The 20,925-nt window shown below is 35.5% G+C and overlaps 1 protein-coding gene across 3 annotated transcripts in view; it reads right to left on the bottom strand.

The window, feature by feature from the left end:
* The window catches only part of PDCD6IP (programmed cell death 6 interacting protein), an 80,974-nt gene that overhangs the window by 21,760 nt on the left and 38,289 nt on the right, over positions 1–20,925 (bottom strand). For all 3 annotated transcript variants that reach the window (XM_076006166.1, XM_012769208.3, XM_012769209.3), the window contains exons 8-12: positions 13,097–13,319; positions 11,658–11,781; positions 7,551–7,728; positions 3,647–3,758; positions 2,623–2,792 (exon numbers count right to left, since the gene is read on the bottom strand). In XM_076006166.1, coding sequence (XP_075862281.1) covers positions 2,623–2,792; positions 3,647–3,758; positions 7,551–7,728; positions 11,658–11,781; positions 13,097–13,319 — 807 coding nt within the window. The remainder of the gene's footprint in view (positions 1–2,622; positions 2,793–3,646; positions 3,759–7,550; positions 7,729–11,657; positions 11,782–13,096; positions 13,320–20,925) is intronic.

Below are 20,925 nucleotides of genomic sequence, written 5' to 3'. Positions count from 1 at the left end.
TAGCTGGGACCACAGGTACACACCACCATGCCCAGCCATTTTTTTCTATTTTTGGTAGAGATGGGGTCAGGCTTGTTTCAAACTCTTGACCTCAAGCAATCTTCCACTTCGGCCTCCCAGAGTGCTAGGATTACAGGCATGAGCCACCTTGCCTAGCCCAAATCTAGTCATTTTATTTTCGGAAAAGGTAAATAAGAGAATATCTCTACAGCAACAGAAAACAGGAATCTCATGTATTTACTCCACACCAAAGTTAATCTAGAGAGGTTTTTCCACCTCTCTGTATTCGGGACCACAGTGTTTAACACAGTTCTTGGTATATAATAGACCTTCAACAAATGTTTGGTGAACAACAAATGAACAGATTCTAGCCATTCTCAACACTTGTATATAAACTATCTGTTATGAAAGATCAAGAATAAAAGCTGTATTTACAGATTCTCCATTAGTCTATGAATCAGAAAAAAGCACCTCCTCTGGGATGGCACACAGTTTTGGACAGTTCTCTTTATGCACTAAGGAGATAAAGGTTTTTTTCTCCAACCACAGACTAGATTTCAGACCCCAGTGGATCCTAGGCACACAATCACAAGCAGTGGTATTTCATATAAAGATCTTTATATACAAACTACCAACAGTCTGCAAATTTTTTCAGAGCATCTCAATATCTAAAAAAACAAATGCCCAAATAGACTGAAGATAAATAACCAGACAGTAGGCTTCTTTACAACACAAGAAAAAAACAGCCCTACCATTAAGCCTGGACCTCTTAATAAAACATGTACATTATATCACTTAAATAATTAGCAATTCAAATGACTGAGTTTTTATCATAAGAACTCTGGCTAAAATGTGTTGTCAACTACTATGACAACCATCTGAAATAGCTTTGATAAATATATGATGCTATCCTTATTTGATAAAGGCACATGATGAATGAATATAGAGTACTGAAAATTCTTCGGTTACCTGTCAAGAAAATCAGCTTCAATAAAATTACTTCATATTGACTATAAAAGTTCTTTTCCCCTGTGTAATACCATGAAGGATTAACAAAAGCATCTATTACAACTGAATAAAATATCAACAAATTGATGTATATTAATTCAACTTTTGCTTGGCATAAACCATTTTGCCTTTCTACTGAAAGGAGACAACTCAAAGGACAGAAGCCATATAAATTCTGAGTCATGTACAAGTCACCAAAAAGAACAAAGAGGGGATACTAAACAAAGATCTTTTTCTAAAATAAAAAAGATGTAGTCCCAGCTGCTTGGGAGGCTGAGCCAGGAGGATCACTGGAAACTGGGAGTTGCAACAAGCTATGACTATACCACTATACTCTAGCCTGGGAAAGAGAGCAAGACCCTATCTCAAAAAAAAAAAAGTACCAGAATTTACTGCTGTTCCCTGGGTCTGTAGTCTCTTGAGTTATTTGTTCTTCAAATATTAACCTTCCGACCACCATCCTTTTCTCCCCCGTGTCCTCCAAGCATCTAATTGATATTCCTTGTTCTACTGGGGTTCCCCCTTTAGATTCAAGCTCTGTGTACATTCAACTATGTAGTCTTCTCTTCTCCCTGGGAGCTGCCCAGCATTGATGGCTGGTTTCTTAAGGCCCTCTGGACATATCAACTCAGCCCTTCTCAGATCCTGTATGTGTATACACATACACACACACACACACACACGCACACATATATATACACACAGATACATATTTATGTTTTCATTTTTTCTGCCTAGCCACTCTGTTCTACATGATGTGCCAATTTCTTAAGAAGCCTCCTAAAAGAAAAGCTCCAAATTACTGAAACGTAAGTACTTCATCTAAATCCTCACAGCATATTTTCCATACTTTCCCTATGACACCTTTAAACTTCTACCAGTTATCCTTCTCCATGACTAATCTTCTAAACTGGACCGTAAATTCATGATAAAGGTTATGTATGATTCATATGTTAACTGAATTCACCTTTTTCAAAGAAGTATTTCTTGCCCTTCAGCTTATTTTCCTGTGCACTTTGGGACCTCTATCTTATCCTACTACATTACCCACCTCACGGTGATAGGCCATTAAATTATACTTGCACTTTCTCTTCTTTTAAGGACTTTACAAATCAGATGTCCTAATATTTTATGTTCTCCATCTTGTCATCATTAGAAATACCATGATGATGTTATCCATTTATTAACATGAACATCTTGTCAATTTTCCCTTCAAAGATAGCCCCAGTAGAATATGGTGGAAGGCAATATAGAAGGAGGTAAGAAACAAAGAATATGTGTATCTGGTCAAACCCAGTCCTTTCACTTAATGGAAGTTATCATGATTCCAAGATTCTACCTTTTATAAAACCTGAATTACTCTGAATATATGAAGACATGAAGTATCTAGAATTTAGTACCCAGCTCATAAAAGGCATTCAATAAATGGAAATTACAGGATAGTAATATTAATATGATTACCTATTCCACAGAACATATACTAGTTATAACAACCCCAATATACTTCTGCATTTTTAAAGATGCCAAGAAAAAATCAGCAGTTCATTGTAAGTAATGGCTTGAACATTGTTTCCATAAAGAGATGACCACCCACATCAAAATGCACCTTCTCACCTCACTGCCCTGCATGGTCTTTGCTGGGTTAGCAGAAGGGATGGCGGCATTCAGCTCAGGCTCTGGCTTACACAGAAGTGCAATGGTGTCACGATGAGACTGGTAACGTTCTTTCACTTGTCCATCTGCTTGCATAGCTTTATCTAAAACTCCTCTGAAGTTGTTTCCCTCTGGGAGAAAATAAAAGTTTCCAGAGCACAGAAGTGACTCTAATGGCAATGTTTATGTTTATTATGGTTGTACTTCTAGTTCTGATCCCCAACTTAACACTTAACTTCCCCTCTACAAGCCCCAATTCACTTGGTAATAAAAACTCAGTCCCAGTCTTTGCATTTTTGTTTTTGGAAAAATTACAAAATCATTTATAAAATCAAAAGCACAGCTATACCTTAAAATGTATTTGGTGGTTACTATCTGCCAAATAAAAGCTAATTGACATTAGTCTAATCTTTTCCTACAACTCATGAATATAGAAAGAAATCTACACTCCAAAAATTGGTACAACTTATTTTAAAAGTATATATTTTTTAGAAAAATCTAATTAGTATATATTCCTTTTACAGAGATAAATAAAACGAGTCTCCTGCCACCATGAAGACAGCATTTGTGTTAACAAACACAAAAGTCTTTAAAAGCATAAATTTGGCTTCAAAGTAACTGTTAAAGCCTATTTTTTACCTTCCAGGTAAGTGAAAAGAAATTATAAAATTATACATACAATATGATCTCATTTATATTTTAAAACATGCATAGGGCTTAGAATAGAAAATGAGAGTTAGAGGACAATTTTAATTTTCACTTCATACTCTTCTTAAGAATCTGAATTTCTTACAATGAGTGCCAATTACTTTTGTTACTTTTTTTAAATCTTTATATTAGACTGAGGAAAAAACACCTGGGTTTTCATAATAGTGCACAGTCTCAGTAAAAATGAGTTTACAACTGAGCCTAATTTAATCAAGCGAAAAAACGTAGATCCAAATTGGGAATTAATTGGGTGAAGGTCATATACACACATTTTTACCTGCTCTCAAAGGCTTATAGAGTTCATTGGATGGCGTCCTTTGCCATCGTTCCTTGAATTTTGCTCTTAAATCATTGTCAGTTGCTTCTTCTTCATCCAACAATCTTAATGACTTTTAAAAGGAAGCAAAAAACAACAATGTAATATCATTTCTGGTATAAAAAATTTAAAACATTTTAAAAATGATCATACTCAATATAAGTGAAAATTCAGTGAGATAGGAATATTCCTACAATACTGGTTAGAATATAAATTGCTTCAACACTTTTTTGTTACAGAAATACAATGTATTTAACAAAAAGGTTTTGTAAAATTTAAGGCTAAGTTACCATTTCTCAATAAAATAAGAATAAATAAGAGATTACTTACATTCATATATCAAGAATACTTTAACCCTGGATTTAACCATCCAGGTAGAAACAAAGATTGCCAAACCAAAGTAAAAAGAACAACCTTACTATGTGCTATTTACAGAAGACACAACTATGAGGACACGTGAGTTAAAAGCCAGACAAAGACACTACAAGAAAACTACAGACCAATATCCCTTATGAATATAGATGCAAAATCTTCAACAGCATACTACAAATCCAAATCTAGCAACACATTAAAAGGATCATATATGATGACCAAGGAGGATATCCAGGAATGCAAGAGTGGTTCACATCTGAAAATGAATTAATGTGTATCATATTATTAGAATAAAAGAAAAAACATATGATCATTCTAACAGATGCAGAAAAAAGTATTTGACAAAATCTAATACTCTTTCATGACAAAAAAAAAAAAGGCCGGGCGTGGTGGCTCACGCCTGTAATCCTAGCTCTCTGGGAGGCCAAGGCGGGCGGATTGGTCGAGGTCAGGAGTTCGAAACCAGCCTGAGCAAGAGCGAGACCCTGTCTCTACTATAAATAGAAAGAAACTAATTGGCCAACTAATATATATAGAAAAAATTAGCCAGGCATGGTGGCGCATGCCTGTAGTCCCAGCTACTTGGGAGGCTGAGGCAGCAGGATTGCTTGAGCCCAGGTGTTTGAGGTTGCTGTGAGCTAGGCTGACGCCATGGCACTCACTCTAGCCTAGGCAACAAAGCGAGACTCTGTCTCAAAAAAAAAAAAAAAAAAAAAAAAACACTCAACAAACCAGGAATAGAAGGGAACATCCTCAACCTGATAAAGGCCATCTATGAAAATCACACAGGTAACATCATACTTAATAGTGAAACACCAGAAGCTTTTCCCCTAACATCAGGAACAAAACAAGGTTATCTACTCTCACCATTCCTATTCAACACTGTACTGGCCAGGGCAATTAGGCAAGGGAAAAAAAAGCATCCACATTGAAAAGGAAAAAGTAAAACTATCTCTATTTGCAGATGGCATGGCCTTATACATACAGAATCCTAAAGAATCCACAAAATAACTACTAGAGATAATAAACAAATTCAGTAAAGTTGCAGAATGCAAAATCCATGTACAAAAATCAGTTGTATTTCTATACTCTAGCAATAAACAATCTAAAAAGGAAATCAGAAAACAAATTCCATTTACAATAACATCAAAAAGAATAAAACACTTAGGAATAAATTTAAGCAAATAGGTGCAAGACTTGTATGCCAAAAACTATAAAACATTGTTGAAAGAAATAAAAAACCTAAAGAAATGGAAAGACATCCTGAGTTCATCGATTAAAAAATTATATATTGTTAAGATTGGCAATATTCTCCAAATATATGTCAAGATTCAATGCAATCCTTAACTCTTAACTGTTCTTTTTGCAGAAATGGACAACCTAATCCTAAAATTCATATGGAATTGCAAGGGACCCCAAATAGACAAAACAATCTTGAAATAAAAAGTAAAGTTGTAGGACTTATACTTCCCTGTTTCAAATCTTACTACAAAACTCCAGTAGTAAAAACAATGTGGTAATGGCATAGGTTTAGACACATAAATCAAGTGTTTTTCCAGGAAGGCAACAAGACAAAATTCTCTTCAACAAATGATGCTGGAAAAACTGAATAACTACATGCAAAAATAATTGGACCCTACCTCGTACCACGTACAAAATTTAATTCAAAATGAATCAAACACCAAAACATAAGAGCTAAAACTATAAAACTCTTAGAAGAACAAACAAGGGTAAGTCTTCATGACTTTGAATTTTTGGCAATGGAATCTTAAATATTATACCAAAAGCACACGCAAACAAAGGGAAAAATAAATTATATTTGATCAAAATTAAAAACTTTTTGCATCAAAGAACGCTAGAGATTAAAAAGACAACCTAGAGAATGGGGAAAAATATGTGTAAATCAAATATCTGATAAGGCCTAGCATCCAAAATATATTAAAACTAATACAATTCAACAAAAAGACAACACAATTTTTAAAACGACCAAAGGTTGAAATAGACATTTCTTCAAAGAAGATATGCAAATGACAAGTAAGCACAGGAAAGATACTCAACATCATTAGTCATCAGGAAAACCAAAACCAATACTTTGGAAGGCTGAGGCAGGGGGATAGCTTCAGGCCAGGAGTTTAAGACCAGCCTGCCCAACAAAGCCAGACCCCACTTCTACAAAAAAACAGAAAAATTAGCTGGGTGTAGTGGCATGGGCCTGTAGTCCCAGCTACTCAGAAGGCTGAGGCAGGAGGATCACTTGAGCCTAGGCTTTCAAAAATACAGTAAGCTAAGATCAGGCCATTGTACTCCAGCCCAGGTAACAGATCTTGTTTCTAAAAAAAATAAGAAAATTCTGATAAAATAGGTCTGAGGTGAGACCTGAGATTCTGCATTTCTAAAAAGCACATCACATTTTTAGTACTGAATTATGTAACACCCAATTCTGTTTGCTTTAGTTTTTCTGATTATTGACTATACCCACATCAATAACATTGGTGAGGGTTAATTATATAATTAATGTAGAATCCCTCATGAAAAGCAGCTTCCTCAAGCCAGTAAGGCAATGAATTTCTACCCTAACCTTTTTTAAAAGCTGATTTGCATTGAAAGGTAAATAACCACCACCATCTCATCACCATAACAGTTATAACTGAAATATTATCATAATGATAATAATAGCTATGACTTATTAAGTACATCCTATATGTCCCAAAGGCTAGACATTTCTCTGTTTTACCTAACTAATCCTCTAAAACACCCTGGGAGGTAAATATTCTCATTCACAAGATTCACACTGTCATAAGTGCTCTGTGCCTGCCCCAAAGTACTTAAAGTGAACTGAAAAATCAAAACATCATGGATTAAAGTATTGACAAGAGAAGTCACCTAAATGACACAACATGATCTCTAAACTAGCAAAAGCCCATATAACCAGTTTGAATGTATTTATAGCTAAAGAAAGAAATGTATCAATTATGGGGAAGAGGTTAAGGTACAGTAAAAGGAGAAGAACACTGGCAAACAGTTGGCTTTAGCTAAAAAAACTTTAAAGAGTGTTTCGTTCCTATTGATAAAACGTCATCTCTACTACAAGATGGATGCAAAAGCCTTATAAAACATCTGATGGTCTAACTTCCTGTGTCTAACATGACCACTAAGAAACCTGATCTGCCTATGTACAAAATAAGTCATTAATTATGAAGGCTCTAAACACTTTGTGTGACAGTAATTCCTCATAGTATGCTAGTTTTACATGGTGGCCATATGAGTTTCATTAATGTGCATTTATTTACCATTAAGATAAGAATGAACCCATTCTCACTCAACTGAATTCCTCTTGAGGCTGAAGAGCCAGGCTCTGGGCCACAGTAAATTTGCCAAGATGATGAATACTACTCTGCAAAAACCAATAGGAGGAAGTTTCCAGTCCCGATTTCTGCTGAACATCAAAGGATCACAGTGTTTTTGCTTGAAAAGCAAATCTTGCAAAACATACCTCATCTAGGATTTCTCTATTTCGTTGCAGTAGTTCAGGTAGTTCTTTGAACAACTGATCAACAGTCTGGATGCCTCCCCGTTCAATCACAGAGGTGGACTTAGTCAATATAGACTGAGGTACAGAATCTCCTGACACATCTTCAATTGCTGCTGGAAGATTAAGGGAAGCCAACACCCTGAAAATATGAGATACTATTATTAGTATTTATATTTAAGCTTATGTTATATTAAAGTTTTACATTAATATTTATAATTCAGACTTAAACGCTAAAAAGAAAAACTACAACAGTATTAAAATATACTAGATATCTTTGACTTACAGTTCAAACTTCTTGTAATCTAAGTAATTAAAAAAGATTATGTTAAAAAAAGCAGTCTTTTGTCATACTTTTGAGTGTTATATTATCACCAACAAATCAGAAATAATATACAAAAGCTATAATTTCATATGATCTAGGAAAATGTCATTAAAACATAGGTGATCTAAGTATTCATTACAGAAATCTGTTCTCAGTTTTGTGGCACAGTAACAATTCCTCAGTTATTTTATATACATTATGGGGAAGGGGGAATTTATCCTTATCTACCATTTAAAGACAAAAAGGCAAATGAAATGATATAATATAATGAACTCCTCAGAAAATAAGCTCTATAAAAACTCAGACTGTCTTTTAATCAAATACTAAACTTATGCTGCTTTCTTGTTGAAGAAAAATGATGTCAAAAATCCATGCATTCATCAAAACTAAAAAAATGAAAAGGTAAGCCAGACTAGGAGAAAATATATAGTTGACCCTCAAACAACACAGGTTTGAACTACTAGGGCCCACTTACACATGGATTTTCTCCATCTCTGCCACCCCTGAGACAGTAAGACCATCCCCTCTTCTTCTTCCTCCTCCTCAGCCTACTCAATGTGAAAACAACAGGATGAAGATATTTATGATAATCTATTTACACTTAATGAACAGTAAATATACTTTCTCTTCCTTATGATTTTAATAACATTTTTTCCTTCTAGCTCACTATAATTTAAGAATATGATATATAATACTCACAAGATATAAAATACATGTTAAACTATTTATGTTACTGGTAAGGCTTCCAGTCAACAGTAGGCTATCAGTAGTTAGGTTTTGGGGGAGTCAATAGTTATAAACTAAACCTGGCATGGTGGAACATGTCCACAGTCCCAGCCACTCGGGAAACTGTGGTAGAAGGATCCCTTAAGCTCAAGGAGTTCAAGGCCAGCCTGGGCAACATAGAAAAACCTCATCTCTAACAAAAAAGTTATCACAGATTTTCAACTGCATCAGGGAAAAGGGAGGTTGGCATTCTTAACCCCTGCAGTATTCTAGGGTCAACTATATCCTTAACTACCTATATCTGACAAAGGACTTGCCTCCAAAATATGTAAAGAACTCTTTAAAGATAATTAAGAAAAACTCAATTTTAAAAATGAGAAAAAGATTTCAACAGACACTTCACAAAAGATGTATGTATGGCTAATAAGCCCATGAGAAGTTGTTCAGTATGATTAGTAATTAGGGAAATAAAAATCAAACCACAATGAGATATTGCTATACACACACTAGAATGACTAAAACTAAAAAGATTGATGGTAGTAAGTGCTGATAGCTGATAAGGATACAGAGCAACTATATTTCTCAAACAGTGCAGATGGGGACATAAAATGGAACTACCACTTTGGAAAACAATCTGGCAATTTCATATAAAGTAAACATGCACTAACTGTACAGCACAGCAAATCTACTCCTAGGTATTTACCCAAGAGAACTAAAACACGTCCACACAAAGATTTATATATGAATGTTCAAAGCAACAAAATGTCCATCAAGAGTTGAAAGAATAAACTGTTGTATGACCACAAAATGGAATAAAAAGAATAAAACTGATACACACAACAAAGATGAACCTCAAAAACACTATGCAAATAAAAGAAGCCAAACACATTTTGGGTATACACTGTACATACCACAAGAATTACATACTATATATACTGTAACAATACTGTAATGTACTATAAACTGTAATATACATACTGTACATGCTATGATTACATTTATATTAAATTGTATAAAAGCTAAAACTGACAGGGAGCAGATCAGGGAGCAGAGTGGCCAGGGGCCTGCAGAGGAGGGACTGAAGGAAAAGAGGCATGAGAGAATATTTTAGGGTAATATTCACACATCCAGTGGTTAAGTAAAAAATATCCTGATCGCAGTGATGGCAATAGTTATGTGGGTACATACATTTATCAAAACTAACTGAACTATACGCTTAGAATGGGTATATATTACTGTGTGCACATTATACCTAGAATTTTTTTAAACCAATGAATTATTTTCTTAGTCTTCAATCCACAAGAAACAAGTTCCAAATATTAAATGCACTATGTATCTTAAATAGTTCATTTCAACGTCTCATTTCCCATAAATAAATAGCTCTTAAAATACAAACCAGTAGTCAAATATTCTTGTCTTGTTTCTGTAATTAAATTTCTTTCAACTATAATATATTTGCCAGGGCTTACTAAATACAATGTCCCTCAAAAATGTATGTGTTTTGTGTGTCCGTGTCTACATTTGCTATTTTATTATATATACCCTTGACATTTAACTATAAGCTCAGAAAACTAGATTGCCCTTGCCTGCCCACATCAAGGATGGTTCTGGTGATTTTCTTTCAAACCTCACTTTTCCCATAACAAAGATGGCACCTGCGCTTCCAAGTTCAGTGCTCTTTCAGCTGCTGGGAGGACTGTGGCGGCCCAGGAAGCCACTTTAAGCAGCCAGTAAGAGGACAGCAGTGCTTTGGCCCTGCCATCAGCATGTGACACAGAGATTATGTCCTGCAGAGACCCAGCCAAAAGGCCAACAGAGTGAAGCTTTTAGTTCTGTGGAATCCCTTTCTTTTCCTTGCTCTTCTGATGTGCATCCAGGTTTTAATTCTCTAGTTGAGCCCAGTCCTTCTTTGATATACACAATTTGTTTGAGTATTGGATATCAAGGCAGCAATTCTGTGAAAAATCTTTTAGTATCTGAACTTAATCAACTGAGAAAACTTTTTAAAAATTGAATCCATCAACTATAAATATATTAAATATGGGGCTTAAAAATTACATCGAAGTCTGTGGCCAACATTTTTTTAATCTATAAAATATACTTTGGTTAAAACTTTACTGTAGTATACTAGATATTGAGGCTTAGGAATTTCTGTTATCTATTGGGAGTAGTTACACATTACCCCAAAACTCAGTGGCTGACAACAACAGACACTGATTATCTCAGAGTTTCTGAGGCTCAGAACTCCAGGAATGGCTTCGCTGGGTGGTTCTGGCTCAGGGATTCTCATGAGGTTGCCGCCAAGCTGAAACCTTCCCTAGCGCTGAAGGTCCTGCCTCCAAGCAGACTCACTGTGTGACTTTTGGCTGGAGTCTTCAATTCTCCACATGGGCCTTGCCACAGGGCCACTCAGTGTCCTCAAAACATGGCAGTCAGCCCCCCCACCCCCCCGCTGTGAGTCATAAGAAAGTGAGAGCAAAACAGAAGCTACAATGTCTTTTATAATCTAATCCCAGACATGACAGACCCTGACTTGTGCTGCATTCTACCAGCCACACAGACCAACCCTGGGATCAAGTGGAAGGGACTGTGCAAGAATGAGAACACCAAGAGGTGGGGATCCTTGGGGCCATCTCAGAGGCTGGCTACCTCATGCGCTATTGGTCATGCAAAATTTCATTTAACTAAAAGTTCATCGTGTTGACTCAAGTGAATTGACATCTGCTGCTTCCACTGTTCATTTTTTGGAGAAATTTAAAGGGAATGCCCAGGAGTAGGGGATGGGAAAATTCACACTTAAAGGATGCAGTAGGGGATAGGCAAGCTTGTAGTTCTGACTCCAGCAGTGCAAAGGCAATTTGTACCCCAATAACACTCTGAAAAAGAAAATTTAAATTTAAAAATTTAAGAAAATAAAAAATAAATAAGCTCAGAAAACTAAAATGTTCATAAACTAAAGAATAATCAAAGAAAACTTTAGAACTTCAGAGATAGATTTACGAAAGTTAAGCTCTACCTACCCATTTGCCAAAGTGGTGGCTTCTCTCATTTGAGCAATTGATCTGTTAACCAAATCAGCTTTCCTCTGATTATAGGCAGCCAAAGATTGCTGTACTGACACGGGAACCATCTTCTCAAATAGATCTAAAATTAGGAAGGGAAATTACAATAAAATTTTAAGACAAAAACTCAAACTGTCAAAGTGACTATTCATATTTTCTTTCTAGTATTCAGTCTACAAAAATGTAAAAATCATAACTAAATCACTATTAAAAGTACAGTGATAAAGAGAATTTTTAGATCACTATATTCATGGACAATGGCAACAATGAAAATTTTTTTCTTTGAACTTAATTTTCTTTAACTTTTTAAGACGTGTTTGTCATTGAGTTTGAAAAATCTTCAGTGACACTCTTCCTTTGTTGATTAAACTGACTAAGTAGGTCACAGTGACAGAATTTAATTTTTGGCTCTACCACTTCCTAGCTACATGACCTTGGGCAAATTATTTAACCATTATGTGCGTGAATATCCTCATCAGTCGAATAGGGGCAATAATAGTACCCATCTCATAGGGTAGTTGTAAGAAATAAATGAATATTTGTAAAGTGCTTAAAAGAGTTCCTGTCACATGGTAAACACTTTGTGTTTACTAAAAATTCATCCTTTCCCAGTAACAGAATGCTATCCTTCAGATCTCGGCTAAAGACTATCGTAATACTAGGTATGTTTATGGTATAACATTTATTTATCTGATACAAATATGACTATAGGAATTAATGTGTTTAAAGAAATATTTATGCATGTTTATTTTTAATGGTAGCACCTTAAATAATATAACAAATGTTATTAATGATAAGTGCTTAAGTCTTTTTGGGTTTTGTTTGTTGGTTGGTTTGGTTTGGTTTGGTTTTTTTTGACAGAGTCTCGTTCTGCTACCTGGCATAGAACACAGTAGTGTGATCATACGTCACTACAGCCTCAAACTCCTAGGCTCAAGAGATCCTCCTGCCTCAGCCTCTACAGTAGCTGGGACTACAGGCGCGTTCCACCACGCCCAGCTAATTTTTCTATTTTTTGTAGAGATGGGGGTTTCGCTATTACCCAAGCTGGTCTCGAACTCCTGAGCTGAAGTGATCCTCCCACCTTGGCCTATCAACATGGTAAGATTACAGGCATGACCCACCAAACCCAGCCAACAAGCACTAAAGTTTTAATCATTATTCAAACACACAGTTTCAAGATTTCTGACTCTGTTATACATGTTTTATTATCACTTACTTTCCCTCTTAAAATTTTACTGAAGCTACAACACAATTTTTATTCTCACATTCATGAACAAAATGAATGCAAATTATATTCAAAACATAAAATAGCAACTTGTATTTTAGCTAGAAAATACAGATTAAAATGGAGAAAAAATGAGTAAGATTAAAGCATATCTGAATAACTGACATACCAGTAAATTTCTGGCTGATAGGCACATTGACTGGGGTAGACTTCACAAGTGTGGCTTTGCCAATAGGATCTAGATCTTTAAGGTCTGGAACTCGATCATGATAGATGAAGTCATTATCCTTCTTTGCTGCAGTAAGGGCACGGTTGATTTTGTCAGAAAAATCTTTCACATTGACATATTCATCATAGCGAGATGCCACTGTTTTAATCAATTCTGCTGCATGCTAAAAAAAGGAAAAAAATTTTTTAAAAAAAGAGAACATTTTCTTTCTTTCTTTCTTTCTTTTTCTTTCTCCACCACCAAGTATGCAAGCATTGGTTTAAAAAAATAAATAAATAAGCCTTATTTCAAGGATTTGCATTTCCAACACTGTGACTGACAAGATAACCTGGAAATTCGCCCATCACAAAATAGCTAAAAATTAAAGGATAATACATAGCAGACATGCCTTTAAACAAATGGGTGAATTACCATGATAGTAAAAGAAATCCATGGGCCAATCAGTATAAACTGAAATTGAGGAAAGCTGACTGTTAGGTTATTTCTATACCTCAAAGAACCAGCAATTAAAATTTATTAAAAGCCCTCATGGAGACCTGAGACAAGGTTCTTGAAATCACACAAGACAGAGAACTGAGATGCCTCCTTCACTCCCTCACCTGAAAGCAGGAACCTCAAAGGGCTACACCTTCAGTGGAGGGTGGATTTGAAAAAAAATTACCCAACAACATAGAAAGTCAACAAAGTATCTTGTCATTTCATCATCAATAAGAAAAGTTTATCTTTACAATATGATGAACATATGCCTCACACAAATGTAAGTCTCAAATGATATTACTTAGGTGGTATTAGGTACAGTAACATCAGATAAAATAGACAATAAGGCCAAAAGCATTGTTAGGAATAAATTCAATACACATTTTTTTTTTTTTTTTTTTTTGAGACAGAGTCTCACTCTGTTGCCCGGGTTAGACTGCCATGGCATCAGCCTAGCTCAACAGCAACCTCAAATTCCTGGGCTCAAGCAATCCTCCTGCCTCAGCCTCCTGAGTACCTGGGACTACAGGTATGCGCCACCATGCCCAGCTAATTTGTGTGTGTGTGTGTGTGTTTTAGTTGTGCAGCTAATTTCTTTCTATATTTTTAGTAGACACAGAGTCTCACTCTTGCTCAGGCTGGTTTCGAACTCCTAAGCTCAAACGATCTGCCTACCTTGGCCTCCCAGATTGCTAGGATTATAGGCGTGAGTCACTGCACCCAGCCTATAATGTTTTAATATTTGCCAATTTGCCAAAAAGATATAAGAATCCTTAGATTTTTCCATTTCATAGCCTCCGTCTATATAATAAAAAATTGATAAGTCTATCCATCACCAAAGTGGAAGATTTTAGTGCTCCTATCTCAGCAATAGCTGAACCAAAATCTATAAGATTATAGATGATTTTAACAACAAAACTAATGAGTTTTATTTACCAGACACGGAGAACCCTGGATTCTACAATTAGAGAATATATAACATTCTCAGGCATATAGAAAACACCTACATATATAAAATGACTAGATGAGGAGATAAAACAAGTTTAAAATACCAAAATTACAAGAATACAAAAATGGTTTAATAATAGAAAATCTACTTATGCAATTTTCCAAAATAGATTTAAGCTAAGAAAATCAAATTACTCCATAGACCTTGAAAAAGTTTCTGATAAAATTCAATATTCTCTAAGTGTTAGTAAAATAGAAATAGATACACAGTTGCTTAACATGCTAAAAATATTAACCTCCAAAGCTGGGATCATGCTTAGTACAAAAATGTTAACATTCCTAGAACAGAAATCAAACAAAGATCACCAGGATCATGACCACAGACATGTCAAAATAATTAGACAAAAGAATGAAATAAGAGATATAAACTTCAGAAAACAAAAGGAAAAAATTATTTTTTACAGGTGATGTATCTGTACATCAGGAAAACCTAAGCACACCAGGAAAACCTAAGAGAATCAATTAAACTATTCTAAATAATGAGAGATAATTTGGACACAAAATCAACACAGCAAATACAAATAACCACTAATTTGAAGAGATAACAGAGGAAATAAATCCACTGTTACTAGCAACAGAAAGACAAAATATCCAGGAATAAATGTTAAAATAATATATATACGATCAATACAAAACTACAGAGAAACAATGATAACCAAAACAAACAAAAGCTACATGTTTAGTGTAAACTAAGAAATGGGAAATTTAAGATCACTTTTTAAATCTATAAATCAATTTGTTTTGTAAATGTGGTCAAATATTCTCCCAAATAGCAAAACTGGTACTAGAACCATAGTTATATGCTGAGGGGGCCATCCTGGGTGGAAATGATTAATCCTTTAAGCAAATCTGAAAACAATCAAACAGGATGAGAACACACTAGCCAACTGATGATAAAGGAAAAGCCCAAGTCAAGCCAATAGGGGGCCACAGGAAAAATGTAGTGCTGAGGGGCCTCAACCCAAGAGGCAGGTGCTGAGAACAAGAAGTAGATTAATTAAAAGGCAAGGTTTCTAGGGGAAGGAGAAAAAAAGGAGGATTGAAAAGTGGGGGAAGGAAAATAAAGTGAGGTAAGCACTCAGAAAATGCCAGCAAAATACAAACCCTAAAAGTAGATGCATCAATTTGAAATGCAAAAGCTGTGAGGAATTCAGGAAGCACAGGTAGAGGTGGAATCCTTCCTAAAGCAGGCTAGGCTTTGAGAGCCAGAAAAGTGGGGCTGAGGTGGAAACCCTTACACAATGATGCTTGGAAAGCTACCCAGGCCCATTCTCCCACCCAGGAACCTCCAGTAAAATCAATCTCAAACACAAGTAACTGAAAAGGGATCTCATATGCTGCAATACAAAAAAAAAAAAAAAAAGAAAGAAAAAAATGAAAATGAGCAGTGTATCTGTTCAATAGACAATGAAAGCTCACCCAAAGAAATATTGCCACAAAGCAGATGAAAACAGCATGCTAAAAACTAAAATAAACTAAAACACTTAAGAACTCAATCACAGTACAAAAAGAACACAGAATATGAAAGAGAACTAGATGGCCCAGAGAACAGTGGATGATAGTCAGATAGTAAGACAATGTGGAACAGGAAGTGACAGAACTCCAGAAAGAAAATAGTAAATACAAATACATTTAAGAAACAAATATTGAGACATTTATACAAGAAGCAAAAGGGAGAACACATATCACAGAAATCATAGTAAGAAACATACACTACAAGAAAAAGTAAGAAAAATTCAACATAAAAGTTGGGAAGGAAGAAGCTAAAAGATTCAGGAAATATATCAACCAAATACAATATGAGGACTTTTGTGTGGATCCAATTTGAACAAATCAAGACCCTGAGAAAAAAATCAGGGAAAACAACCAGATTTGGATACTATTGAATTATGAATATTAATTATTCATTCACGTTAATATTATTTTTGCTAGATGGGATAGATAATGGCACTGTGGTTAAAATTTTTTTAGCCTTTATCTACTAAAGTTAGATACTAAAGTGGTTAAGAATGAAAGGAACAGGTCTGGGCAGGGTGGCTCACGCCTATAATCCTAGCACTCTGGGAGGCAGAGGCAGGCGGATTGCTCAAGGTCAGGAGTTCAAAACCAGCCTGAGCAAGAGTGAGACCCCCAATTCTACTAAAAATAGAAAGAAATTAATTGGCCAACTAAAAATATATATGGAAAAATTAGCCGGGCATGGTGGCACATGCCTGCAGTCCTACTCAGGAGGCTGAGACAGAAGGATTGCTTGAACCCAGGAGTTTGAGGTTGCTGTGAGCTAGGCTGACGCCACGGCACTCTAGCCTGGGCAACAGTGAGACTCTGTCTCAAAAAAAAAAGAATGAAAGGAGCGGGACAAGGAGGAAGGCACTGCCGTGGCCACAATCAGTGCTCCAGCTGTGACAAGCCATGAGCAGCAATCCTACAGGTAACCCCACCATCACTAGCCACTGCTGATCCTGACCAAGACAGCTTGCTGCTCTCCAGCATGTTCTCCAGCCATCACCTTTGCACCCAACATATGCTATGCTACAGGCACACCCCTAAAAATGAGAAAAAAGTCCCATCCAAACAAAATAAAATTCAAAAACAAGAAGTTACAGTTGTTCCAGATCAGAAGGAATCAGTGCAAGAACTCCAGAGCACCAGAGATCCTAAAAAACAGCGTGAAAGGAAGCCCTCACAGAGGATCATAGTAGCTCTCCAGTAAATGAAAATACTGAAATGACACAGAAAGAATTCCAAATATGGATTGTAAGGAAGTTCAGTGAGATCCAAGGGAAAAAGGAAAACCAATTCTAAGAAACCAGAAAAATAATTCAGGAAATGAATGAAAAATGTACTAAAGTGATAAATATATTTAAAAAAAAAAAACTTCTGGAAATGAAAAATTCATTTAGAGAAATACAAAACACAGTAGAAAGGTTTAAGAATAGGCTAAACAGAAGAAAGAATTTCAGACCTTAAAGACAATTCTTTCAAATTAACCTAGTCCATCAAAAATAAAGAACAAAGAATCAAGAGAAACAAAGTCTCCGAGAAATTCGAAATCTTATAAAGCACCCAAATAAAATAATTATATATAACCCTGCAGGGGAAAAAAAGGAAATGGCCTGGAAAACCTATTTGTGGGAATAATTGAGGAAAAACTTCCCTGATCTTGGCAGAGATTTAGATATCCAGATACAAGGTCAATGAACACCTGGGAGATTCACTGCAAAAGCGATTATTACCAAGGCACATACATAGTCATCAGATTGGCTAAAGTCAATGTGAAGGACAAACTCCTATAAACCATGAGGTGAAAACACCAAGGATTTTCCTTTGTATCAACTTACAAAGGAAAATCCATCAGACTAACAGCAGATTTCCCAAAAGAAACCTTACAAGCCAGAAGAGATTGGGGTCCTATCTTTAGTTTTCTTAAAAAGAATGACTGTTAGCCAAGAATTTTGTATCCTGCAAAACTAAGCTTCATAAGTGATGGAGAAATAAAGTCTTTATCAGACAAGCAAGTGCTAAGGGAATTTGTCATCACAAAACTTGCCTATAAGAAATGCTCAAAAGTACTTCAAAAATTAAAAAGAACTGTTGATACTCATCAATATAAAAATACTCAAAAGCAAAAACACACAGGTCTTGTAAAACAGTCACACAAGGGAGAATAAAAAACAACTGGTAACAATCAACATGATGACTAGAATAGTAAGTATCTCACTTATCAATATTAACAGTGAATGCAAATGGCCTAAATGACCCAAGTAAAAGATAAAGATTGGTGGAATAAATTTAAAAACACAACCCAAATATCTGCTATCTCCAAGAAACCCATTTAACTCATAAAGATTCTCACAGACTCAGGGTAAAGGGGTGGAAAAAATATTCCACACAAATGGAAACCAAAAGCAAATAAGAGTAGCTATTCTTATACCAGATTAAACATACTATAAATCAATAATAGTAAAAAAAGACAAAGATGGTGGCCGGGCGTGGTGGCTCACACCTGTAATCCTAGCACTCTGGGAGGCCGAGGCGGGAGGATCACTCGAGGTCAGGAGTTCGAGACCAGCTTGAGCAAGAGCAAGACCCGGTCTTTACTAAAAATAGAAAGAAATTATCTGGACAACTAAAACAAACAAAAAAACAAACAAACAACAACAACAAAATATATATATATATAAAACAACAGAATATATATATATGTATATACACACACACACACACACATATATATATAAAATGAGCCAGGCATGGTGGTGCATGCCTGTAGTCCCAGCTACTTGGGAGGCTGAGGCAGAAGTATTGTTTGAGCCCAGGAGTTTGAGGTTGCTGTGAGCTAGGCTAATGCCACGGCACTCTGGCCTGGGCAACAGAGCGAGATTCTGTCTCCAAAAAAAAGACAAAGATGGTCATAACATGATGATAAAGGGATCAATTCAATAAGAAGATGTAACAATCCTAAATAAGAATGCACCTAACACCAGAGCTCCCAGATTCATAAAACAAATACTATCAGACCTAAGAAAGAAATAAACAGCAACATAATAATAGTAGAGGACTTCAACACTCCACTGACAGAACTAGACAGATCATGGCAGAAAATCAACAAAGAAACACTGGACTTAAATGAGACATTAGAACAAATGGACCTAACAGATACTTACAGAACAGTCACAAAAAAATGCAGAATATACATTACTATCATCAGCACATGGAGCATTCTCTAAGACACACCATATGTTAGGCCACAAAACAAGTTTCAGCAAATTTTTAAAAAGTCAAAATCATATCATGTATCTTCTCAAACCACAGTGGAATGAAACTAGAAATCAATTCCAAGAGGCACTCTCAAAACCATACAAATACATAGAAATTAAACAAAGATTATGCTGCTGAATGATCTTTGGGTCAATGACAAGATCAAAATGGAAATAAAAAATGTTTTGAATTGAATGACAATGGCAACACAAGCTATCAAAATCTCTAGAACATAGTAAAAGCAGTTCTAAGAAGTATGTTTATAGCACTGAACGCCTACATCAAAAAGACAGAAAAATTACAAATTAACAACCTAATGTCACATCTCAAGGAACTAGAAAAACAAGATCGAACAAACCAAAAGCTAGCAGAAGACAAGAAATAACAAAAATCAGAAAACTAAACAAAATTGAAACAAAAAAATACAAAGGATCAATGAAACAATAAGTTGGTTCTTTGCAGAGATAAACAAAATCAATAGGCCACTAGCTAGATTAATCAAGAAGAGAGAAGATTCAAATAAGCTCAATCAGAAATTAAAAAGGGGACATTAAAAGTGATACCACAAAAATACAGAAGATCACCAGAGATTACTAAGAATACCTCTATGTACACAAACTAGAAAAATCTAGAGGAAATGGATAAATCTTGAGAAACACACAACTTCCCAAGCTTGAATTACAAAGAGATAGAAATCCAGGACATACCAATAATGTATAGCAAGATTTAATCAGTAATAAGAAATCTCCAAAAAGAAAGAAAGAAAGAAAGAAAAACCCAGGACCAGATGGATTCACAGCTGAACTCTACCAGACCTACAAAGAACTGGTACCTATCCTACTGAAATTGTTCCACTGAAAAGGAGGGAATCCTTCCTAACTCATTCTACAAAGCCAGTATCACCCTGATGCCAAAGCCAGGAAAGGACATAACAAAAAAAGAAAACTACAGATCAATATCCTTGATGAACACAGATGTGAAAATCCTCAACAAAATAATAGCAAGCTCAATCCAAAAGCCCATTAAGAAGATAATTCACAGCCAGGTGCAGTGCTCACACTTGTAATCCTAGTACTCTGGGAGGCAGGAGGATCGCTTGAGCCCAGGAGTCTGAGGTTATAGTTAGCTATGATGATGCCACTGCATTCTAGCCAGGGCATCAGAGTGAGACTCTGTCTCAAAAAAAAAAAAAAAAAAAAAGGATAATTCACCATGATCAAGTGGGTTTTATTCCAGGGATGTAAAGATGGTTTAATATATACAGAAGTCAATAAATGTGATTTACCATATAAACAGAACTAAAAACAAAAATCATGTTCATCTCAATAGATGCATAAAAAACATTCAACAAAATCCAACATTGCTTAATGATAAAAAGCCTCAACAAACTAGTCATAGAAGAAACATATCTCAAAATAATAAAAACCATATAACAAACCCACAGCCAACATCACACTGAATGGTGAAAAGCTAAAAAGCATCCCCTTTACGAACTGGAACAAGACAAGGATGCCCACTTTCAC

This window comes from Microcebus murinus, chromosome 1 (assembly GCF_040939455.1).
Source record: "Microcebus murinus isolate Inina chromosome 1, M.murinus_Inina_mat1.0, whole genome shotgun sequence".
Lineage (NCBI taxonomy): Eukaryota > Metazoa > Chordata > Mammalia > Primates > Cheirogaleidae > Microcebus > Microcebus murinus.
Note: the sequence above shows the minus strand (reverse complement) of the source record. Positions and strands in the feature narration are given on the sequence as shown.